Raw genomic sequence first — 21,118 nt, forward strand, 5'->3', positions numbered from 1 at the left:
GCCAGGAACATGCTTGAATGCTTCCCGACTGGGAGGCACACGCAGAAAATATTTAGGACAGTGTCACAGCTACCATCCCCTCCTTCTCCGAGACCTCGGAAATTTTAAAGACCTGGTTGGACTAACATACAGTTCTGCTTCAGAGCAGGAGGATGGAGCAGATGATCTTTTCTAATCATCCTGCAGATCCGTGCGAAAGCCTGGTCCCACCAGCCTTGTCTATATGGGTAAAAATTGAATATAGAGAACGCTCCTGAGCGCTGGGATTTTGTCACCTGCACTGTCACGTTGTTAGCATGGTCCTTGGCATCGGTTTGCTGTGGGTCAACTAGCAGGTCTCCAAATAACTCCCAGGCATGGGTCAGGAGTTAGTGGAGGTTGTGGGCAATTCCCAGGAGGCAGCTTGGATGAAGCCGCTCTTTTCCGGGGTCTGAGAGCTCAACAGGGTGGATGAAGCCAGACTTTGCCTGGGGTCCTCAAAGCCCCAGGATGGGCTTTAGTGGTGTTAAGCTCACTAAGTGGTTGCCACGGAGGCCAATATACGGGAAAACAGGGGAAACCTGTCTCTGAAGGATGAGCTTCTGCTCCTCAGGGAGCCCTGACAGAAGCGTCCAGTGCTCATGGGGCAGGTCTTCTCGGGAGTGCAGGCCTCTGGGTGTTGCCCTGGCCCATGTCTGTATTTAGCATTGCCACCCTCAACTATTCAGAAACCATTAGGCAGGTAACTAGTATTGTGCACTTAGCTCAAAAAGTCATGATATCAAAGCCAAGCTTTTAAAACTGGGTCTCTTTGCATTTGCTTGCTAACTTTTCAACACATAGGCATTAGGCATTCACATTTTCATGCCTTTCTTCAGTAGCATAGTAGCCAGAAATTTACTTAATTTTATCCTCCCTTCACCCCAATTCTCTGTAAACCACTAGATCCCATGAGCTGAGGCCTTTAAAAACATCAAATTCCAAAGAACTTGCAACAAGTTTGCAAGAATTAGCAACAGATCTGGCTTTTCCCCATCTGGAGATGCTCAGATCATAGTATGTGTTGGTCCGTTCCAATGACAATGACACGTAGGAAAACCTGGAGCAAACTCGGATCTACTTGGTTAATTTGGTATTGGCTGCTTGGTTCTGATACATCTCGTACCAAAACAAAATGAATTATATTAATAGCTTCAAAACATCAGTTGGGCAGTTTCTCCTGAGGTTGTATATTCAGAAATGAAGAAGCTGTTGAGGTTGATGGACAGAGGCCAAAGTTAAATGCCAGGGAGAGCAGTGGGTGGGTAAAACCCAGCCAATCTTATTCAACTGCTCCGCATTGTTAGACTCAAGCTAACATTTAATATTAACTGGATTTAAAGCTGTGACTAATGATCATCCTGTGGACATGGGTTTTTTTATGTATGGTCTTTTTTTCCCCCATTGTGTTTTTTTTTTTGCCTATTTTAAAATGTTGCACAATTAATTTTAAAAAAATGGGTATGTTTCTCACATTGCATACATAGCAATACTGGAAAAACTATGAAGACAAACAATCGAGAAGACAAACGTAGATATGTCTTAGGTCTACTTAAAGAATGTGAAATAGGCTAAACCATTGTATAGCATGTTTTATTGGAATTTTTCACTTACTGGGCTGTGCAGTTTCACCAAGGTTCCTTGTCAAATTCTCTTTCAGAGGCTTAAGTTATTGTGGGATAGGAAGGGAAGGCTCTCTCATAGATTAATAACTGCTTAAAAACTGGAAAAAAGCACAGAAATAAACAGTTTCATGTCCATTCCCAAAGGAAAGAGGTAAATAAACAGTTTCATGTCCATTCCCAAAGGAAAGAGGTTACCAGATGGACTCCTTCAAGGATCCGGACTGGGTGATTTGTTGTCCAACACATCATTACAAAATCCGAAAGAGGAGTGAGTAGTGAGGTGACAAAGTTTGCAGGCAGCACAAAATGATTCCAAATAATTCTGTATCTGAAACTGACTGTGAAAAATTGGGGAAAGATCACATGGCACAGCGCAATTAGGAGATGGAGTGGCAGATGTGATTTAGTGTCAATAAGAACAAAGTAACATATCTTGGAAAAAATGCTGCTAATCATACATACACAATCATGGCCTCTAAATCAGCTATTATGTCTCGGGGGGGGGGAAAAAAGATTTGGGGGTTATTGTGGATACTTCTTTAGGAACATCAGCTTAATGCTCAGCAGCAGCCAAAAGAAATGTTGGTAGTTATTACGAAAGCAAGAGAAAACAAAACAGTAAACATCATTATGCTGCTATATAAATCTGCGTTGTACCACATTTTGAATGCTGATGCAGTTCTGGCCACTCCGCCTCCAAGAGAACATGTAAAACCACCGAAGTCACAGGGAAGGGTTACGAGGAGAGTCAGAGGGAGAAGACGGCTTCCACATAAGGAAAGACAAAAAAGAAAAGATTAGGACACTTGGCAAATGGCATGACTGATGGGGCAAGGAGGAAGGATCTGATAAAGTCCTCTTGAGTCATGAATTCGGCCGAGAAGCATAAGGAATAATTATGCAGTAAACTCCTAAGACAAAAGCTGGGGACACCACTGAAAGTCTCGGGCAAACAAGAATAAGTCCTTTTTCACAGAGCACGTGGCCACCGGTGAACTTGCTGGGGCAGGATGTCGCGGAGACCCAGAGAATTAAAAGGGTTCAAAAAGAGACTAAACAAATTAACGGATTAGAGGTGCATTAGTGCTATTAAACTTGATAGTCTGATGCTCTTAAAAGTGAATTATTACCACAAAGAAAGCTTTCTACCGCGCGCGAAACAGCTCGATGAACCTCAATCCAAAGTTTTAAAAGGTCCTCAATGGACCTTCTCGTTTGGGATTCAGGTGCATCGACATGATAACGAGCTTTACACACCGGCACTGACCATATTCTATTTTATCGGTATACGAAGCAATGAGCTGCCCAGGACTGTGAGTCCAGGGTATTTTTAAGCAGTAGGATCGCACACAGACACACTGCTCTTGCTGCAGGTCAAACACTCTGTGCAAGTTCACTACATCTATATCCAGTCTTTAAATCTGGATTTTATACAGATACAATTTGGACTTATTCCTCTCCGATTTAGCATTTGTTCAGCCTTTCATTTCAGCTGAGATTTAACGTGGTATCAGCCCCAAACTCTGACAGTAAAGGCAGCATTAATGAGAATCAGTGAAGTGCGGAAGCAGAAAGAACAGATAGTGTCTTAAGATAAGGTTTTACATGGTCAGGAAGAAATTTGTCTAGATTTAAGAGAGATATTTGATCTGCAGAATTATTCATTCGCTCTCTTGGAGTTTATGGCATTTGTCAATGGGTTGAAAACTGGTTTTCTTTGAAATACGAGGGTGAAGAGTGAAGAAATGGCCCTGTAAGTAGGAAACGCCTGCGTGCGCTGTGGCAGGCGCCGTGTCCGTTTGGTACGTGGGGCCGGGTACCCAGCCCGGACGGGAAACACGGTGTTTGTGAAATAAAAGCTCCTGCTCCTCAGAACGGAACGGCCTTTTGCGTTGAAAACCAAGCGAGAAACAGCAACTTTCCCTGAAACTTTAATCGAACTTTTCCCTCTTTCGCCGGAGCCAACGGCGGTCCCCGGGGGCCCGTTTGCGGCGGAGGCGCTGGCGCGGCCCCCTCGCCGCAGCCGTTCCCACGTCAGCCTTTCCCGCCGGCGCTGTGTCGCAACCGGGGCGCCGCGGTGGGGGGACTCGCACCTCCGCCACGGCGGGGAGGGCGGAGGGGGGGTAACGGCCCCGCGCGGGCAGCCGTTAAGGGCCGGGGGGGGGGGGGGGGGGGGGGCTCCGCCCCGCGGCGCCTCAGCGCTCCCGCCGTGAGGCAGCGGACTGCGCCATTGCGGGGGGGAGGGGGGGGAGGTGCCCCGCCCGCGGCCGGCACTGAGGCTCCGGGGAATTGGGGGCAGCTCTCGCCGCTGGGAGGGGCGCGTCCCTCCCGGCAGCGAGGCCGCCACGGCCCAGGGCTGCGGCTGCGGCTGCTGCTGCCGGCGGAGGGAGGGAGGGAGGGAGGCGCGGTCCGGCCCAGCCCCCCCACCGCCGCCCGCGCGCTGCCACAGCCGCTCCGAGCTGGCGCCTTCGCTCGGCCGCGGCTCCGCTACGGGCGCCGCGGGGGGCGGGGCTTCCCCGCTCGCCCGCCGCCATTGGCCGCCGCGCGGCGCCGCGCCCCTGGATTGGTGCCTTCCGGCCAGCCGCTGCCCCCCCTCCCCCGCCGCCGCCTGCCGATTGGCTGCAGCCCGCGCCCCCCCCCCCCGCCTCCGCGGGGCCCCCCGCCCCCGCCGCTGCCTCGCTCGGCGGGGCGCGAACGTGCGGCGCGGGCTGTTCCCTGGCCGGGGGGCGCGCGCGGCCGCCACGTGGGGAACTGCACGTAGCCCGCGCGGCCGGGGGCGGGGAGGCGCCGCTGCCGGCCGGCACCGGCAGCCGGGCGCGCCCCGGGGGCCGCTGGGGGGGCGGGGCGGCCCTGGCGGGGGGGGGGGAGCCGTGGGGTGTAGGGGGGGGGAGTGAGGCGCAGCCATGGGGCGTGTGTGCGGGGGGGGGGGGGAGCAGCCATGGGGCGTGAGGGGTGGGAGTGAGGCGCAGTCATGGGAGGGGCAGCCATGGGGGGTGGGGTGTGGTGGGGGGCAGCCATGGGGGGTGAGGAGTGGGGGGGGCAGCTATGGGGTGTGTGTGCGGGGGGGTGGGGGGCAGCTGTGGGGTGTGAGGGGTGTGTGTGTGGGGGGAGGCGCAGCCATGGGGTGTGGAGGGGGGCAGCCATGGGGGGGTGAGGGGTGTAAGAGGGGTGTGGGGTGTAAGGGGGGGGGCGCAGCCATGGGGGGTGTGGGGGGGCAGCTGTGGGGCGTCAGGGGTGTGCGAGGGGGTGAGGCACAGCCGTGGGGTGTGGAGGGGGGCAGCCGTGAGGGGTGGGGGTGAGGTGCAGCTGTGGGGTGTGGTGGGGGGCAGCCATGGGGCATGAGGGGTGTGGTGGGGGGCAGCCATGGGGTGGGGGGGTGAGGCACAGCCATGGGGGGTGGAGGGGGGCAGCCATGGGGTGTGAGGAGTGCAGGGGGGGCAGCCATGGGGGGTGAGGGGATGTGGTGGGGGGCAGCCATGGGGGGAGTGGGGGGCAGCCGTGGGGTGTTGGGGGTCGGTGCCACCCATGGCCGTGAGCGAGGCCAGCTGAGCCTCCACTGCCACCTCCCTCCGAGGAGGGACAGGCCGAGGTGCCCCCACAGCCCCCCATGTCCGTCCGTCTGTCCCGCGGGACCGGGCACTTGTCCACACCTGCACGTCCCGTAACTCCCCCTTCAGCAAACGCTGAGGCGACCTAGGAGTAAGTTTCGGAGCTGACTGGAAGGAGGCTGAAATTTTGCCTCCCGATGCGTTGAAGCAGATACCTGATCACTGCGCTTCTCTGTCCGAATTTTTATCTTTACAGGAGGAAAAAAGATAAATATGCTGCTGATAAACACCGGAGTCGCAATACAGACAACACAGGCTTACATTCTTTGTGTAACCAACGAACAATAACCCATTTCTCAAGAATTTATCTTGGACCACATTAAAATCCCACTTCACTTGCCTACATTAGTACTTTAAAAGGTGGTAAAAATAAGCTTTATTTTTAAGTCTTAAATAGGATGGGCTCCTTCCTGGCCGTAGGGAAAACTGGTTTTAGCGCTTGCTTGCCCCTTAGGGCAGGGATCTTCCTTTCCTTGCCTGTTGCTCACCCTGTGTCGAGGAATATATAAAAAAAAGCCGCGCGATACACTTATCCGGAGAGCGTTTCCCTTCCAACGCGTGATCCCTGGCAGCCTGGCGCTGGGCTGCCGTGAAATATCGCGGCAATAAAAAATATATCAGGGCGAGCGTCGCTGTGTCCGACTCCCGTTCAAGCAGCAGAAGCATGCGTGTGATTTATTATTTATTTTCAGCATTAAGAGTTGCTCTTGGCTTATTCCCAGAGATGCCTTTTTTTCCCCCTTCTTTCTTGCTGAAATCTGGAGAGACTGGTTTCGTTCTGGTTTATCTTTGGTAGCGAATAATCCTCGGATGCGATGCCAAATTACCCTGGGGGGGGGGGAATTTGCTATTTGGTGTTAGCGGGGTCCTGAGTTAAATCCGAAAGCGTTGCGTCGGCTGCTCTATGTGTATTTAATAACGTGCCCCAACGCGCGACCCTAACGCTGCAGAGAGATAAGTGGCAAAACTGGGTGTTGGTGAGCGAGAGGCCGACGCTTTGGGGCAAAAAAGGGGAAAAGGCGGTGGAGCTGCGTTTGCTGTATGGGTGAAACCCCCTCGGGAGGTGGGGAATCGGCGGTGCTGGTTCAGGTCTTGCTAACTTGGGGGGAAGCGGGGTGGAAAGCGCGGAGGCCCGAGCGCCTCCGTGCCGGCGATGCCGGCGACGGAACGCGAGACGCTCCCCTTAAAAAAAATAAAAAATAAAATAAAAATATGAAAATAAAAAAAAAATAAAAATAAAAAATAAAAAAAATAAAAAAGATAAAATAAAAAAAAAAATTAAAAAATTAAGGAGGGGGGGGGGATGGCGAGCCAATAGCGCGCAGGCGGCGGCGCGGAGCCGGGGGGCGGCGGCGGCGGCGGCGGAGCCAATGCGCAGGAAGGGGCCGAGCATGTGCGGAGCTTGTTTACACCAGCGCTGCCCCGGGAGCTTTAACCCGGCCGGCGGCGGGCGAGGCGGGCGGCGGCGGCGCCGCTGCTGCTGCTGCTGCTCGCGGGCGCGGTGAGTGCGGAGCGCGGCCGCGCACGGCGCGGGGGGGGGGGGTGTTATTTTGGGGAGGGGGCTTTGCAAAACCGGTGTTTGCAAAAAGAGCGCGCGGCCCCTCGCTGCGCTTTGCCGCCTTTTCGCGCTTTTTATGTATTTATTTATTTATTTATTTATTTATTTATTTTGGTGCACGGAGAAGCTCCGCGGCTGCGGCGCGGCCACGTGCAGGTGCGCGGCTGCGCCCCGCCCGGCGCGCACGTGTGTCACGCGTGGGGAGAGGTGGGGGGGCGTGTGCGCGGTCACGCGTGTGCAAAGTGCCGCGCGGGAGGGAGAGCGGGTTGTGGAGGGGGGGGAAAAAAAAGGGGGGGGAAAGGGGAAAAAAAGGAGGATAAAACCCCGCGCGGTTGCAGCGCGCGCGCGTACATGCCTGCGGGCCGCGCTGCGGGCGCCTCCCCCGCCCGCTCCGTTCCCGCGCGGGATCCAGGCCGGGAGCTGCCGGCAGCCGCGTACGTGCGCGGCGGGGCCGGGCCGCGCCGGGTTGGGGGGGGGAAGGGGAATTTCAAAACAAGGCGCGGAGCGCGGGAGGGCGCGGACGGGAGCGCGGCCGCCGGGGGGGCACCGCCGCCCCCCGCGCCTCTCCCGCCGGTCCCGGGTGGCCCCGCGGCCGCCGCCGCCCCCCCGCTCCGCGCCCCGCCCGGTGCCTCCCCTCGCGCGCCTGCGCAGTGGGGCCGGCTCCGTTTTTGGAGGGGGGGAAGGAGGCGTGTCCCCCCCCCCCCCCCGCGCGTGCCCTGTTCCCCGCGTGGCCGCCCCCCCCCGCGCCGCCGGGCCGGCCCCCCTGCACGGCGCACATGCGAACTGCACGCGTGCCCCGGGCGCACATGCACAGCACACGTGCGCGCTGCACGCATGCAAACTGCGTGTGCGAGCGCAGTGTCTGCGTGTGCAGCACAGTTGCTGCACCGCATGCACACACAACATGCAAACTGCATGCATGCACTCGTGTGCAACGCTGCATGCACGCACAACATGCATGCCCACTGCGTACATGCAGTGCATGCACACACGTGCAATGCACACTGCATGCACACAACACGCACACTGCATACATGCAACATGCATGCACACATGTGAAATACACATGGCATGTGTGCACACACACGTGCAACACGCATGCCCCCTGCATACATGCAACACGCACACACGTGTGCAATGCACATTGCATGCACACATGCACAACACACGTGCACTGCATATGTGCACCACAGCATGCATGCACACACATGCACAGCATGCATGCACACTGCATACACGCAACACATGCATGCACACTGCATACATGCAACATGCACACATGTGGAATGCACACAGCATGCATGCACATACATGCGCAGCACGCATGCCCACTGCCTACACACAACACATGCATGCACACACAGATGCAACGCACATAGCATGCATGCACATGCATGCACATACATGCACAGCACGCATGCATGCTGCATGCATGCTGCTGCCTCGCTGCCTGGGGCCGGCTGCCTTCTGCTGCACCCAGGCCCTGCCTTTTTGCAGGCATCGGGCCCCCGTGTCCCACCCCCACCTGTTTGGGACAAGCCCCCTCGTCCCGTTGCCCCTCTGTCGCTAATAACCCCCTGCTCCTTCAGTCTGGCACAGCGGGCGCACGCACCGCCCGAGCCCCCGTGGCCCCTGGCACTTTTTCTTTTTTCCTTTCTTTTTTTTCCTAAAAAAGAAACCAAAACTGGCTGGGGAGGGAGTGAGGAGGGGCACCCCCAGCGCGGGCGGTTTGGGGGGTGCAATCGGCACCCGAAACGCCGGGCGCCCGGAGGGAGACGGCGCGCCGGCGGAAAGGGAGGGCGCTCACCAAATGCGGCCGCTTGGAAAATGCTGCTGGCAGCAAAACCAAAAAAAAGCTGCCGTTTGCAAAGAGCGTTTTCAGCCGGGACGTCCTGCGGTTTGATCCGGGAGAACGAGGAAACCCGGCTCGGTCGCGTGCGAGAGGAAGGGAAAGTTATTCTGGGGGGAAAAGGAGACTGAAGATAGTCGCTGTTGTGCTCGGCTGCGCCGGGGTGATTCCCGGGAAAGGGACGCCGGGAGCTGGACCGCCCCCAAAAACCGGCGGAGCCGGGAGGTCCCGGCAAGGGCGGCGCGGCCGGGGCAGATGAAAGGGGCCGCGGTTTCCCCGCCGGAGAACTTTCCTCCCGTTGTGCAATCGCCCGCGCCGCGTCCCTCTCCCCGGAGCCGCCTGGGCGGGAGCCAAGCGCGGAGGTCAGGCTCGGAGCTCCGAGCCGGGAGCGTGTTGGAAACCCGTCCCGGCATAGAAGGGTGGCCCCCGGCGGAGTTACGGCGAGGGGGATCCGGGCAACGTCCTGGTTTGCAGGAGAGGCAACGTGTTGGTGTACCTCTGTTGGCTTCCCGTGTCCTTGGTGCTCGGCTTGGGTAGCAACCCATGGCTGGGGGGCCTGGAGTGGGTCCCATCCCTTAGGGGTGACACCTGGACAAGCAGGATGTTGGGAGCTGCCGTAGGTGGCCTCCAGAGTTGGAGGCCACCCATGGCCAGTGGTGGCTGCATTGGCGTCATGTGTGGAGAACATCTGTGGAAGGGTGTCTCCTGGTGGCATCTATCTGCAGGGGTGTCCTCTGAGCTGGCAGCCCAGGAGATGTGACCAGAGGAGAACATCTGTGGAAGGGTGTCTCCTGGTGGCATCTATCTGCAGGGGTGTCCTCTGAGCCGGCAGCGCAGGAGATGTGACCAGAGGAGAACGTCTGTGGAAGGGTATCTCCTGGTGGTATCTCTGATGCCTCTGAGCTGGCAGCCCAGGAGACACGACCAGAAAGAGGAGCCTTTTGTTTGGAATAGGCAAAACTGGTGTTTGCTTCTTCTGAGCAACCCTCTAATAACACACGGGCTGGAGATGTCCCCTGTCCTAGTGGGGCGTCTCACCGGGGGGTGTTGGACTGAGCTGCTGCAACATGGCTGGTGGGGAAGGGGGAAAAGTCCCAGTCTGGTAAAGGGATCAGTTGGTCTCTTCTTCCAGAGGGGTTTGGAGATGATGGTGTAGAGGAGGAGCAAGAGCGGTCTCGCGCCGGCGATAACGTCCCCGTCTCTCTGTCGTTCGCAGCGTGTCCGAGATGGCCAGCGTGCTGTCCAGGCGCCTGGGGAAGCGCTCCCTGCTCGGCACCCGCGTCGCTGCCCCCAGCTCCCTGGCCGACGGGGCGCTCGCGGCCGCCCAGCTCCCCGGCTTGCCGGCCGATCTCAGCCGAGTGCCTTCCCACGCCGCTCCGTGGGAGGACGGACCGCGCAAGGAGCGGGCGGAGGAGAGCAGCCGGGCGCCGCGCTTCCCCAGCCCCAGCCGGCCGCAGCTCCACGCGGGACAGCAAGTACGTAAGGACGCTCTCCGTGTCCTCCTTCCGCGTGCTCCGGCGGGGCTGCTTGGAGGGGGCCAGGGAAACTCCCGAGCCTCGTGGTGGCTCCAGTTCCCGTGCGGGTCTGTAATTACTGGAAGCCATTAACAAGCGTTGGCTCTAGCGCGCTGGCTTTGGCCATGCCCGGTGCGTTTGGACCGTGGGAGAGTGTAAGAGTGGCTGCGTTGGCTCCAGCAGAGATCCATCTCCTCCAGTATCCTGTTTCCAATCATAACCAGAAGTGGATGTCTAGAGGGGAGAAGAAGACTACGTGATACTTCCCTCCAGTGGTCTCCAGCCTCCAACCAGTTGTGGCTAAGGGAGGTGATTTCCATACCCTTGATAACTCCCGGTGGACTTCTCTTTCATGAACTTGTCTAATCTCCCCTTTAACCCGTGTTGACTTCTGGATGCTCCCCATCCAGGGGCAGGGAGCCCCGCACCTCAGCTATGGAGGTCCATCTTGGGTCCATGCTTGGGCCCATCTGCTAGTGGGAGCTCCAGAGCTCCATCTTAAGCAGCTTTTTAGTACAGGCTTGAGGGTACAAGGGTGGTGGATGCTTTGGAGACCATGCTTGGATGGCTCTTCGTTGATGGTAAAGCAGCTCTTGGGGAAGAGCGAGGGGTGGTGGCTAGTCCAGTAAGGGCATCTGGTCCTGCTAACGTGCTTAGGAGGGCCGTGCCTTGGCCCAGATGCTCTCTGCTTCTTGATCCGCAGGGACGGTTCCCATTAACGTCTGGCCGAGCAGCGTTGTCAGAAGGGAGCAGCAGGCCGCTGACGTAAGAGCCAAGGTCTTGGCTTCTACCTGCAGCACTGTAAAACCCTTTCTGGGCAGTGCTTATAAAATGAAGTGTAAATAAGGCCCCTGTTCAATTTTTCTGGCTCCTGTGCCCAGTGCTGTCCTGTGGGGAGGGCAGATTCCTTCTGCCCCGTGTTTATTAAACAGAGGACAGTGAGAGCTGTTTTCTCCTACGTGCTCCAGTGTTGAGGACTTTTCTTGCTTGCTTTGCTGCTGGAAACAACATAAAAATAAGTCACGGGCGGTGTTTTTGCCAACCACTGAATTCCGTGTCGGTGGCTTTGTAGAGCCTAAGGCAGCGTTAGATGTTCTTGCTGTGCTGCACGTTGCTCACCTTAGTTTAGGGGGACAGCAGGTGGGATTCGTGGAGAAGCCTCCTTCCTTGTTATCTGGGAATATCATAAAGGGACATGGGCTGAGGCTAAGGCTGGCGTCAGGACCTTCTGCGTCCCGTGGCTGCGATCGTGGCCCTGATCCTTTTAACCCTGGTCCAGTGATTTCTTCTTCTGCGCTGTTGTTTCTCCCACCTGAGATGGTCTCGCCTGCTCTCCTGGTCCCGGAACGTGGTTGCGTTCGCGCTTTGTCCATCCCGTATTGGCTTCTCCGCGTAATGCCCACAGCATTTCCATAAAGAGATGCTCGTGCTCCTATAAATAGCTGGAGACACATGTAGTGTGTTTCGACACGGATCCATTTCCATCAACAGAAATAGACTCACGGATGCTAGCGGTGGAAAATAGTCCATCAAGAGAAATTGAGACGCTCTATGAAAGAGGTGAGGCTTGAGCGTCTCCTCCTCTCCGAAAGGGCGGCAAGTGGAGAAGTCAAGGGGTGACTTCAGGCTCACTTGGCCCAGGGAACCTCCGTTCCCCTGTCTCCGCCGGGTTTCCTTTAGTCCTTCCATCTACGTGCAGTTCTGCAGAGCCTGCGGTAACTGTGGGAGCCCTTCCCACGCGACGTCACGAAGACAAAGCAAAGTCAGGTTCCAAAAACAAATAGACAAATTTGTTGGAGAAGAGTCCATCCAAAGCCGTTGCGCTCGGAGATGCGGCTGACGTCTGGCTCAGGACATCCCAGAGCTTCGGGCTGCCGGTGTTGGGATGTCTGGTACCGGGGAGGACAGGCTGCTGCCGGCAGCAGGATTCAGGCGTGGACGAGCCCTGGCAGCCGCTCCGGTTTGTTGTGACGGCAGCCTGAAACACGAGCTTTTTGGGACAGTTCTGCCTTGGCTCTGAAGCCTCCTGTGATGCCTTCACCGCCGCGGGACGGAGCAAGGACGTGGCACAGGCTTCCACCACCAGCTGCAGCGTCCTCCTGCCGATGGAAAAACCACACTTCGAAGGGAGCCAGGGAAAAGGCAGCTGGTTTCTCGGATGCTCACTAATCTTCCCCGGTTTGGGAAGTGGGCCGTGCTTTCTTCACCCCCTCGGGGCAAGCGGGCACCCTCCATCTCGCTTCGGGGCACCCGGGGGCTGCAGGAGGAGGAGGAGGAGGGGGAGCGCTGCGGTGGGAGGCGAGGCTGAATCGCACTGAAAAAATGCTTTATTTTTTCCTTTTTAGCTTGTCGTCGCCCATCCCGGGCAGGAGCGCAAGCCGCCGAGCGACGGGGCGACGGCAGCGCCGGAGCAGGGCTCTCCCGGCGGCTGGAGCATGGAGGAGGCGAGGCCGGCTGAGCTCCCGTGCTCGCCCCTGCCCGGGGGCCGCGGCCCGGAGCCGCTCCGGAGATCGGTTTCCAGCAGCATCGACGTCCCCAGGAGGTGGGTGCCCGAGGCCAGCGCGAGGCCCACAGGGATGCTTAAACCCGCAGCATCCGCCCGAGCGAGCCTTCATCCCGTCCCTCGCTCCCTGCTCCTCCTCCCTGCCGTTTCCCACCCGTCTGACGTCTCTCCGCCCCGGTGCAGGAAGGCCGACGCCGCGGTGGACATGGACGAGATGGTGGCCGCCATGGTGCTGACGAGCCTGTCCTGCAGCCCCGTGGTGCAGAGCCCCCCGGCCGGCGAGAGCGGCGTCCCCCGTGAGTCCCCGGCTCCTGCCGCCGCTCCCCGCCCCGGTTGCATCCGCCCGGAGCGACAGTTTTTTTAATTCTATTTATTTTTTTCCCCCCCCCCGCTGTTGCTGCAGCCTCGCGGGCGGCCTGCGACCCCTGGAAGGAGAGCGGCGACGTCTCGGACAGCGGCAGCAGCACCACGAGCGGGCACTGGAGCGGCGGCAGCGACATCTCCACCCCGCCGCACCCCGAGGCCAGCCCCAAGCACTCGAGCGAGGCCCTGGGCTCGCCCCCGGCCGACGACGGCTTTGACACCGACTCCGACCCCTTCCTCCCGGACGAGCCGGCGCCGCGCAAGAGGAAGGTAGGCCGGGCGGCCGGGCGGGATGGGATGGACGGGGCCGCCGCTCGCTCTGCCCTCCCCGACCGGCGCCCGTCTCTTCCGCCAGAACTCGGTGAAGGTGATGTACAAGTGCCTGTGGCCCAGCTGCGGCAAGGTGCTGCGCTCCATCGTCGGCATCAAGCGGCACGTGAAGACCCAGCACCTCGGGTAAGGCAGGGGTTTCGCCTCCTTCGCCTGCCTGGCTCGTTTTTTGGGGTGAAGCCGAGCAGCCTCGGTGCTTCCCCATGGCCAGCCACGGTGTTCCCGGCGGGCACCAGATCTCGGTCCAAGTGGGCGGTGAAACCCCCCCGTTGGGCCGAATCCGTGCGTTTTTATGTCGCGGGCATCAAGAGCTGTTGCTTCCCCGTTCTCACAGCGAATGCGAATGCTCCAGGGAGGCAAAGCGGTCCAGTGCACCGCAAATATCCTGGGAAAACACTGGAGAAGGCTCCTGATCCTGTTCCCTGCTGGGTGAACCTCAGGGATTTATTTTTCTCCCCTCGAGCTATGCTAAATAAACCAAATTAGAAAGCAGGGAGCTTTCCAGCGGCGTGCATTTAACGCGGCAGTGTTTCTGATCTCCCTTAGGAGGGCGAAGCGCGGTCCCTGGGGCCGGGACGGTGCTGGGAGGGCAGAGGGGATGCTCGGGGCCCGTCGTGCCCCGAGCCGCTTGACTCGCGGCTTTTCCCCCCGGCAGAGACGGCGCGGACTCGGACCAGCGGAAGAGGGAGGAGGATTTCTACTACACCGAAGTGCAGGTGAAGGAAGAGCCCGCTGCGGAGTCGGCCGCCAGCCCCACGTCGCCGTCGGCCCCCGTCGTCATCCAGCAAGCCCTGGCCAAGCCGGAGGCGGTGCTGGTGGAGCCGCCGGCGCTGGAGCCGGCGCTGGCGGGCAGCGCGCTCAGCCAGTCGGCCCCCAGCTCCTTCTGGCACATCCAGGCGGATCACGCCTACCAGGTGAGCGCCCCGACGAGCCGGTCGCCGCCGTCGCGTGCCGAAAGCGGAGCCGGCAGCTCTGCGCGGGGGAGCCACCGGCCCCCGCCGCCCTGCAATTAAGGTGCCGGCGGTATGCAGCACGCCCTCCCGCGGGCCGATAACGCGGGGCTGGAATGTGGCCGCGCTGGATCCCGGCACGTCCCGGGCTGCCGAGTCAGGAGTTCACATGCTTTTGAGGCACAGAAAACCTGGAGACGCGGAGCGATGGCTGCACGCAGCGCCTCGGCGCCGGGCTCGCCCGCTGCAGCGGTGCTCGTCCCGTGGCGGCCGCTGCTGCGGCTCTCCAACGTCCCGTGCAGTCGTGAGAGCCGAGAGTTGTCGGGAGCTGTAGGTTAGCCCACCGGGAGCAGGATGCAAATAGGCCGATCCCTGTGATTTGGGAAGTTTTGCAACCGAATGCCATCATGTGGATGGAGAAGTTGCTGCAACCCCAGCTACAGCACCAGCCCGTGTCCGGTCACGGGTGCTGCGCCCTGCGTCGGAGCAAGCAGGTGCTGGAGGCCACGAGGGTTTGGGTTCCCACCACCATCTCTCCCCCCTCGCAGTTGTGTCTAGCTGAATTTTCAGCTCGGTCTTGCTTGGCCTCTCCTGCATCCCAATTAGGAGAGGCTGTCGCTGGTCCTGCAGTTGGGCTCTGTTGGGGACAGGACAGGCATGGTGGACACTGAGCCCCACCTCTCGTCTTTGCAATGATGAGCGCAACGTCCCCGGGGCTAACGCTGAACCGCCTCTCCCCTTTCGTCCCGCAGGCCTTGCCCTCGATTCAAATCCCAGTGTCCCCACACATCTTCACCAGCATCAGCTGGGCGACTGCCACCTCGACGCTCCCGTCCCTGTCGCCGGTGAGTCCCACCTGCCCGGCGTCTCGTTTCTCCGCGATCCTTTCCGTGTTTGCAGGTGAAGGTGGGGTGGTTGGGCTGGATGCTTTTGAGACAACCTCATCTCTTTACTTATCGCCTGGCTTAAACGTGAGGAGCAGGCCAGGTTTATGCCTTGGCGTTGTCCGGGTCTCCGTGCTGCTTCCTCGCGGTGCCCGAGGGTTGCTCAGGAGAGAGGTGACATGGTCCCACCTGACATTTGGTGATGTTTTTCTCCTGCAGGTTCGAAGCCGGTCGCTCAGCTTCAGCGAACCCCAGCCAGCGACCCCGATGCTGAAGTCCCACCTGATCGTCGCGTCACCTCCCAGGGTGTCCCTTGGCACCAGGTAAGAGGCTGTGCGCCCTGTTTGGCAGGAGATGACTAGGGAGCGACAGGCACAGGGCGCATCCAGCCCACCGTGAGCAGGGCTGATGGCTGAGAGAGGAGCGAACGTGAAGCCCGTCACTGCCGGAGCAGGAGGCTTCTCCTCTGCTGTTGTGCCGGTCACCGGGACCTGCTCGAGTCACATCTCCTCAGCTCCCCTGCAGTATTGCCAGGGATGGTCTGGTGCTGTGGGATGTTTGGGAGCCCCTCAGGGCCCCATAGTGCTAGGAAGGGTAGCTGGCCCAGTTTTGCTGTTCCTACACCACCCTCTTTCCCTGCATGGACAGTGCTCCTGCTCCAGGCTGGCCCGGTGGCCTCCCCGGTCTCCAAGAGTACTGACCCAGAAGCTAGGACAGGGTATGAAACCAGCTACAACCCTCCTTGCCCACGTGCTGGTGTTACCACGGGGTCTCCAGGTCCTTCCGTGGCCTTCACCCACCTGGTGAACATCTCAGAGTCAACGTCTTGGTTCTTGAGCTGCTTGCACGAGGAGCCTGGGGCTCTTTCGGGGAAAGAGGAAAGGGGTCTCAGCTTGGGGGACGTGTGTTCATGTCCTGCCGTATCTGCAGTCTGCACCGGGGAGTTGCTTCCCTGCGGTGGTCTCTTGTTTAAAGCCGCAGCCCTCGGCTCGAGCGTGGGCCGAGCCGGCGAGCTCAGCAGCCCTTCGGCGAGCCCCGTGTCCTACCCGGGGGTCGAAGCTGCTCCCTTTTCCTGTGCTTTTTCTGCATGTGCTAAAAGGTGGGTTAATTCCCACACCTCAGCCGGAGGCTTCCCAAAACGCCGCTCCGCTTTGGTTACGTGGTCGTAGCCTGTGCTACGCGTGCAGCTGCCTGAACGTCTTCCCTAAGCAGATGAATTAAATTTCCTTTCCCTTTGCAGAAAAGTCCGCGGTGAAGCCAAAAAGTGCCGGAAGGTTTACGGCATCGAGCACCGGGACCAGTGGTGCACAGCGTGCCGGTGGAAAAAGGCCTGCCAGCGATTCCTGGACTGAGCCCAAAGCCCGCCGGGCGCGGAGCCGCTCCGCTCTTCCGCCGAGGGAGCGCCCGCGTCGGCGGCGCGGCGGCCGGGGACCTCGGAGGTGTCTCCTGCGACTCCGGAAGAGACCTCGAGAGCTGCCTGTAAATTCCTCCTTCTGTATATTGTACATCTGCTGGGTTGGTTCTGTTTTTTTTAACTTTTTTCCAAAACTTTTTTAAGTGAAAGTGAAGAAAATCTTCGTTTTTATGATAAAACCAGTGGGGAGTGATGCGGGGAAGGAAGCTGGTTACTTGGTGTTCAGGAGAGCTTAGAGGTGATCTAGGGACCAAAGAACTTCCCGAATTTCCCAGATCATCGCTAAAACCTCCTGGATTTCCCCATCGTGGCTGGGATAAGGCGCCGAGGCAGCTTTCCCTGGCCCTCGACTACCTAGAAAGTGCAAATCCCTTGTGTCCTTCAAGGGACGGTGTCTATAACAATCATAGCTTTAAAAAAAAAAACCCCGTTCAGTTGTCGCTAGCAGCACACGAGTTATCCCGACGGCAGGAATTGGAGGCAGGGACCCAGCCTGCTGCGCCCCGAGCCCTCCCGGTCGGCGAGCTCCGCCTGCACTTGGAGGAAGGCTGGGGATTAGGGAAACTACGACAGGTTTTAAAGCAAGCGCCCGTATTCCCATTTTAAGCTTCCGTTTTGCTCCTTGGAAGCTGCCGCCGTGGTCCTCACTGCGTCTTTTTAAGCTAGGCCGAACAAATTAAATTTTTAAAAATTTATTGGTTCCTCCGGCAGAGGCAGCTGTAACCTGGGAGGACCGGGGGAGACTTTCCCTAAGCATGGCAGCATGGCCCCAGTTCAGCCAAACACTTAATATTTGCTTTTAGACTCTCTGGAGCCTGGCAGGACATAGCACACCTGCTAAAAAACTGCTTATGCCGCAGGAGAGATGTGCCAGGAAATCCCGAAGTGCAGAGGCAGACTTGAGAGATGCCTCGTTTTCCCAACTTTTTTTTTTTTTGATATTTATATTTACACTATTCACACTGCTTTTAGCTTTCTGCCGTCGTAGCGGTTGTCCCCGCGCAGAAGGCGCCGGCCCGGGAGGGTGGCCGGGACCCCGACAGCCCGCATCTCCGTCCCACGGCATCTTCCCATGTGTTGCACAGCGTTTGCCCCGCGGGTCGGCCTCGGACTGCGGGTGGCAAACGTCCCATTTGCTTTTTTTTTTCCCCCTTTTTTCCCCCGTGGAAGCAGCGATTGGATTTTCTGCTGCGTTTCTCGATAATCGTAGGCCGTAAGCTGCAGCCGCCGCGCCGAGAGCGGGTGCCTGCAGCGGGCCGGGGCCTCGCTGGTGTTGAGGACCATGTGATTAGCCTAAACTTTCCTTGTAAAAAAACCAAATCATGTGGCTGGGAGAGTATTATTACTATTTTTTCTTCTCCTGGATTGACGTGAGCCCTGTTGCTAAAGGGGGCGGGTGGGCAGGCAAAGCGGGTTTATATATATATGTATTACAGGTGCTTGTTGACTTTTTTTTTTGTTGTTTTGTTTGTAATTTTGTACATATAAACAGTATATTGTTTCAGAACCTGATCTTCTCTGCAGTGTTAAACTGGTGGATGCACAATTGGCCTCTGGAAAACAGGAAAAATAAAAAAGCCACGTGTCCCCCGTCCTAGCCCGAGCAGCCCGCCGGCCCAAAACGCAGCGGGAAGGAGGGATTTATCCCCCCGGAGCGGCACGCTGGGAGCGGCTTTGTGCCACAAAGCCTGCTAGGAAATGGTGAAAAATCAGGCCGTGAAAAGCAGAATTCACTTATTCCGGGCTGCTTTTTCCTGTTGATTGAGCGGCAGGTTGTAGTCGGTGATCGCGTTACTCCAAAACAGGTATAAAACCAAAATTTCCCGCGGTCTGAGCTCCTGCGCTTGGTTTGGCGGGTTGCTCGCAGCCGTGGGGCTGCCGGGGTCTCCCTGGCCGCCCCCCTCCTGAAACGGAGCACGAAAGAAAAAAGAAAAAACCCAAATCTGTGCTTTCCTCAGACCTCGTGCCTTTGCTCCCCCACGTGTAGACACGGGACGGACTAGAGGCTTCGCTTTGCCCTTTCCGTGCCGTTTCTGCCCCAAAGCGGCGGGCTGCGGTCCTTCCCCTGGGATGCCGAGGGACCGGTCGGTATTTCCCTCCTTGGCTTTACCCCGGGCCCCTTCGGGTCCCTCTCCCTCGCTTCGGTCCCCGCTGCTCCCGGGGACGAGCACTCAGGAAACTGAAAATAAGCCATGTGGAGCCGCGGGTGCCGTTCGACGGCTCCGCGAGCCTCCGAAGGGGTTCGTCCCTCCAAAACCAGGGTGTAGCGTTGGACAATCCGGAACCCCACACCGTTCCCGTTGCTGTTTCAAAAATCAGTGTTTTTCACTGGCAGAAGATTAGGGTTTAAAAGAAAAAACAAAACCTCTATGCTTTATGTTAATTTTTTTTTTTTTTTTTAAAGGGTGAGTAAGGGGGGAGGAAAAGGAAAATGTAAATGACTTTGGAATAAGCAGCTGACTGCAAATGTGTGCGGCCGGAGCTCCAGGCTGGAGGAAAAGGCAGAGCATCCCGTGCCGGGTGGGATGGGACATCAGCCCCCATCCCACCCTGTGGGCTCGCACCCCTCTCACAGTGCCTCGTCCCCCAAATAGCACTTAACACGTAGGGTTATCTCGCCTGGGAATATTTTGTATCGGAGCCGTTTTATAACGGGTTTTAAAACGGGGTGGGAGATTCGTACGGCTGCTTTTCCCCAGGGCTTTTGCGGTACGGACTTAACTGGACAAAACTGTCCTCGCGCTTGTGGCTCTCTTTTTGTGGCGGTTGGGGTGTTTTAGGGAGAAACTGGTGCAGGGTGTTTTGTATGGCTTGGGGTTATTTCTTTTTTTTTACGCTTAGACAAAAAAAAATCTCATATTTTTGCAGAAATGACAGCAGTCTTCTATGGTGTCTGTCTGGTTGGCCACCATTTGGTTCCCTTCACCCGCTCCCTTTTTTTTTTTCCCTTTTTTAACCTGCTTCCAACCAGAGCCTGAACATTTGCTTTTTGCTCCTGGCACGTGAGTCTTTATAACCTTTCTGAGCTCTTCGGGCCCCGTCGGCGGGTAAAACCAGCCGCCAAATCCAGCTGGGAACTCTGTCCCCTGCGCAGGGCCTGCCCTGGTGTATGTATGTATATAGGAACCTCTTTTGGGCACTAATTGGAGGCTGCTCTCCCTCTCCAGCCTGGATACTGTGACAGCCCGCCGCTGCTGAGGGGAGCTGGACCCTAAAAGGAAAACCGAGTTTTACAGCCCAAAGTTAGGAAGCTTTTGGGTCGGTGGAGCTGAGGCCGTGGGGAGGATGCTCGGGGCCAGCCGTGCGGCGAGGCGGGGAATATGCTGTATCAGTGACTTTCTGTCTTGTTGGAGCTTTTTCTCAGCTGTCTTCCAAGTATTATTTTTATTGTAAAAAAAAAAAAAGAAAAAAAAAGAAAAAAATTTTTTTTTGTAAAAAATAAAAATGTGAAATGTAATTTTTACAGCAGCAATATGAAATATATTTTATAAGAAATAAAAAAAAGAAAAAGTTGCCTGATCCCTCATTGTCTCGGCTTTGGCTTTTGCAGCGCTGAGCGGTTCCCGTGGCTCCGGCATCGCTCCGGCATGGACCGCCGAGCCTAGCACCACTAGATAGCAGTGTTGACCAGGCGCTGAGAGCTGCCGCGCTGACTCCGGCTCCGGCTCGGCAGATGGCAGTGCTCCTTCCTTTTTTTATCATTTTCCCCTAGAAAAATCCCAATTCCCTCAAGTTTTTAAGCTGGGAGTGGCATGGAGCTGTGCTGGGGGGAGAAGAAAGAGGTTTCCAAAGGGATAACTGCAAATGCCAGCTCCGGGCAGCCTCGGGGCTCGGGGAGAAGTGGTGCAAGGATGAAGGACCATCTTGCAATCGGCCGGTCTGAGATGAACATGCCTCTGCCGTATCCGAGCGGCTCCCGTTGAGCCCTATCCCTTAGCCTGGTGCCTCTTTTGCTAGGAAGGTTTGACGGCCTGAACGGGTCCCGGTGTCCAGCTATGGGTCCTGCAGCCCGGAGCCACCTCCTGCAAGCTGCTGTGTGGCTCCAGCAAAAAGCCTGGTGAAATGATTATTGCACATGGGGGTCAAGGAGGGTCTGGAAAAGCAAAAAGAAAGAAAAGCGGGAGGAGCGGCTGAGAGCGGGAAGGGGCTGGAGGGAGGTTGGGGATGGAGGAAGGATGGTGAAGGGAGCACGAGAAGAGAGAAACCCTGATTTGAGAGAGCTGGGAGCTGCATCCTCCTGGGACCTTCCTCATGGGACACATCTGGGCTCCGGCTCTGGCATCCTTGGTCCTTTTCCAAGCCAAAACACCGGCAAATAGCATCGAAAGCCGGATCCTCTGAGCGGGGCGGTGGGGATGGCCCGGCTCGGCTGCAGCTGCCGCCGGCCCCCAGTGCAGGGCCACCGAGCCTCCCCGTCCCTCCGTCCGCTCCGGCTCCCCGCGCAGCCTCGCCGCCCGCCGGCACGGTTTCTATGGCAATGCTAAAAATAGCACCATGGCTCT

The 21,118-nt window shown here is 57.7% G+C and overlaps 1 protein-coding gene and 1 long non-coding RNA gene across 2 annotated transcripts; both read left to right on the forward strand.

The window, feature by feature from the left end:
- Positions 1 to 5,097: 5,097 nt before the first annotated feature.
- On the forward strand, positions 5,098 to 5,913 carry LOC112984269 (uncharacterized). The gene is made up of 2 exons (XR_003259434.2): positions 5,098 to 5,342; positions 5,448 to 5,913. It is a non-coding gene; the product is annotated as an uncharacterized LOC112984269 (long non-coding RNA).
- A 714-nt stretch (positions 5,914 to 6,627) lies between these two features.
- Positions 6,628 to 20,135, forward strand: ZNF395 (zinc finger protein 395). The gene is made up of 10 exons (XM_064508246.1): positions 6,628 to 6,752; positions 9,875 to 10,133; positions 12,518 to 12,714; positions 12,859 to 12,971; positions 13,079 to 13,308; positions 13,394 to 13,494; positions 14,024 to 14,282; positions 15,071 to 15,163; positions 15,422 to 15,525; positions 16,443 to 20,135. Exons 1-10 carry the CDS (start codon positions 6,643 to 6,645, stop codon positions 16,552 to 16,554), a joined length of 1,578 nt encoding a protein of 525 aa, XP_064364316.1. The 5' UTR covers positions 6,628 to 6,642; the 3' UTR covers positions 16,555 to 20,135.
- The last annotated feature ends 983 nt before the right edge of the window (positions 20,136 to 21,118 follow it).

This window comes from Dromaius novaehollandiae, chromosome 3, assembly GCF_036370855.1.
Source record: "Dromaius novaehollandiae isolate bDroNov1 chromosome 3, bDroNov1.hap1, whole genome shotgun sequence".
In the NCBI taxonomy this organism is placed as follows: Eukaryota; Metazoa; Chordata; class Aves; order Casuariiformes; family Dromaiidae; genus Dromaius; species Dromaius novaehollandiae.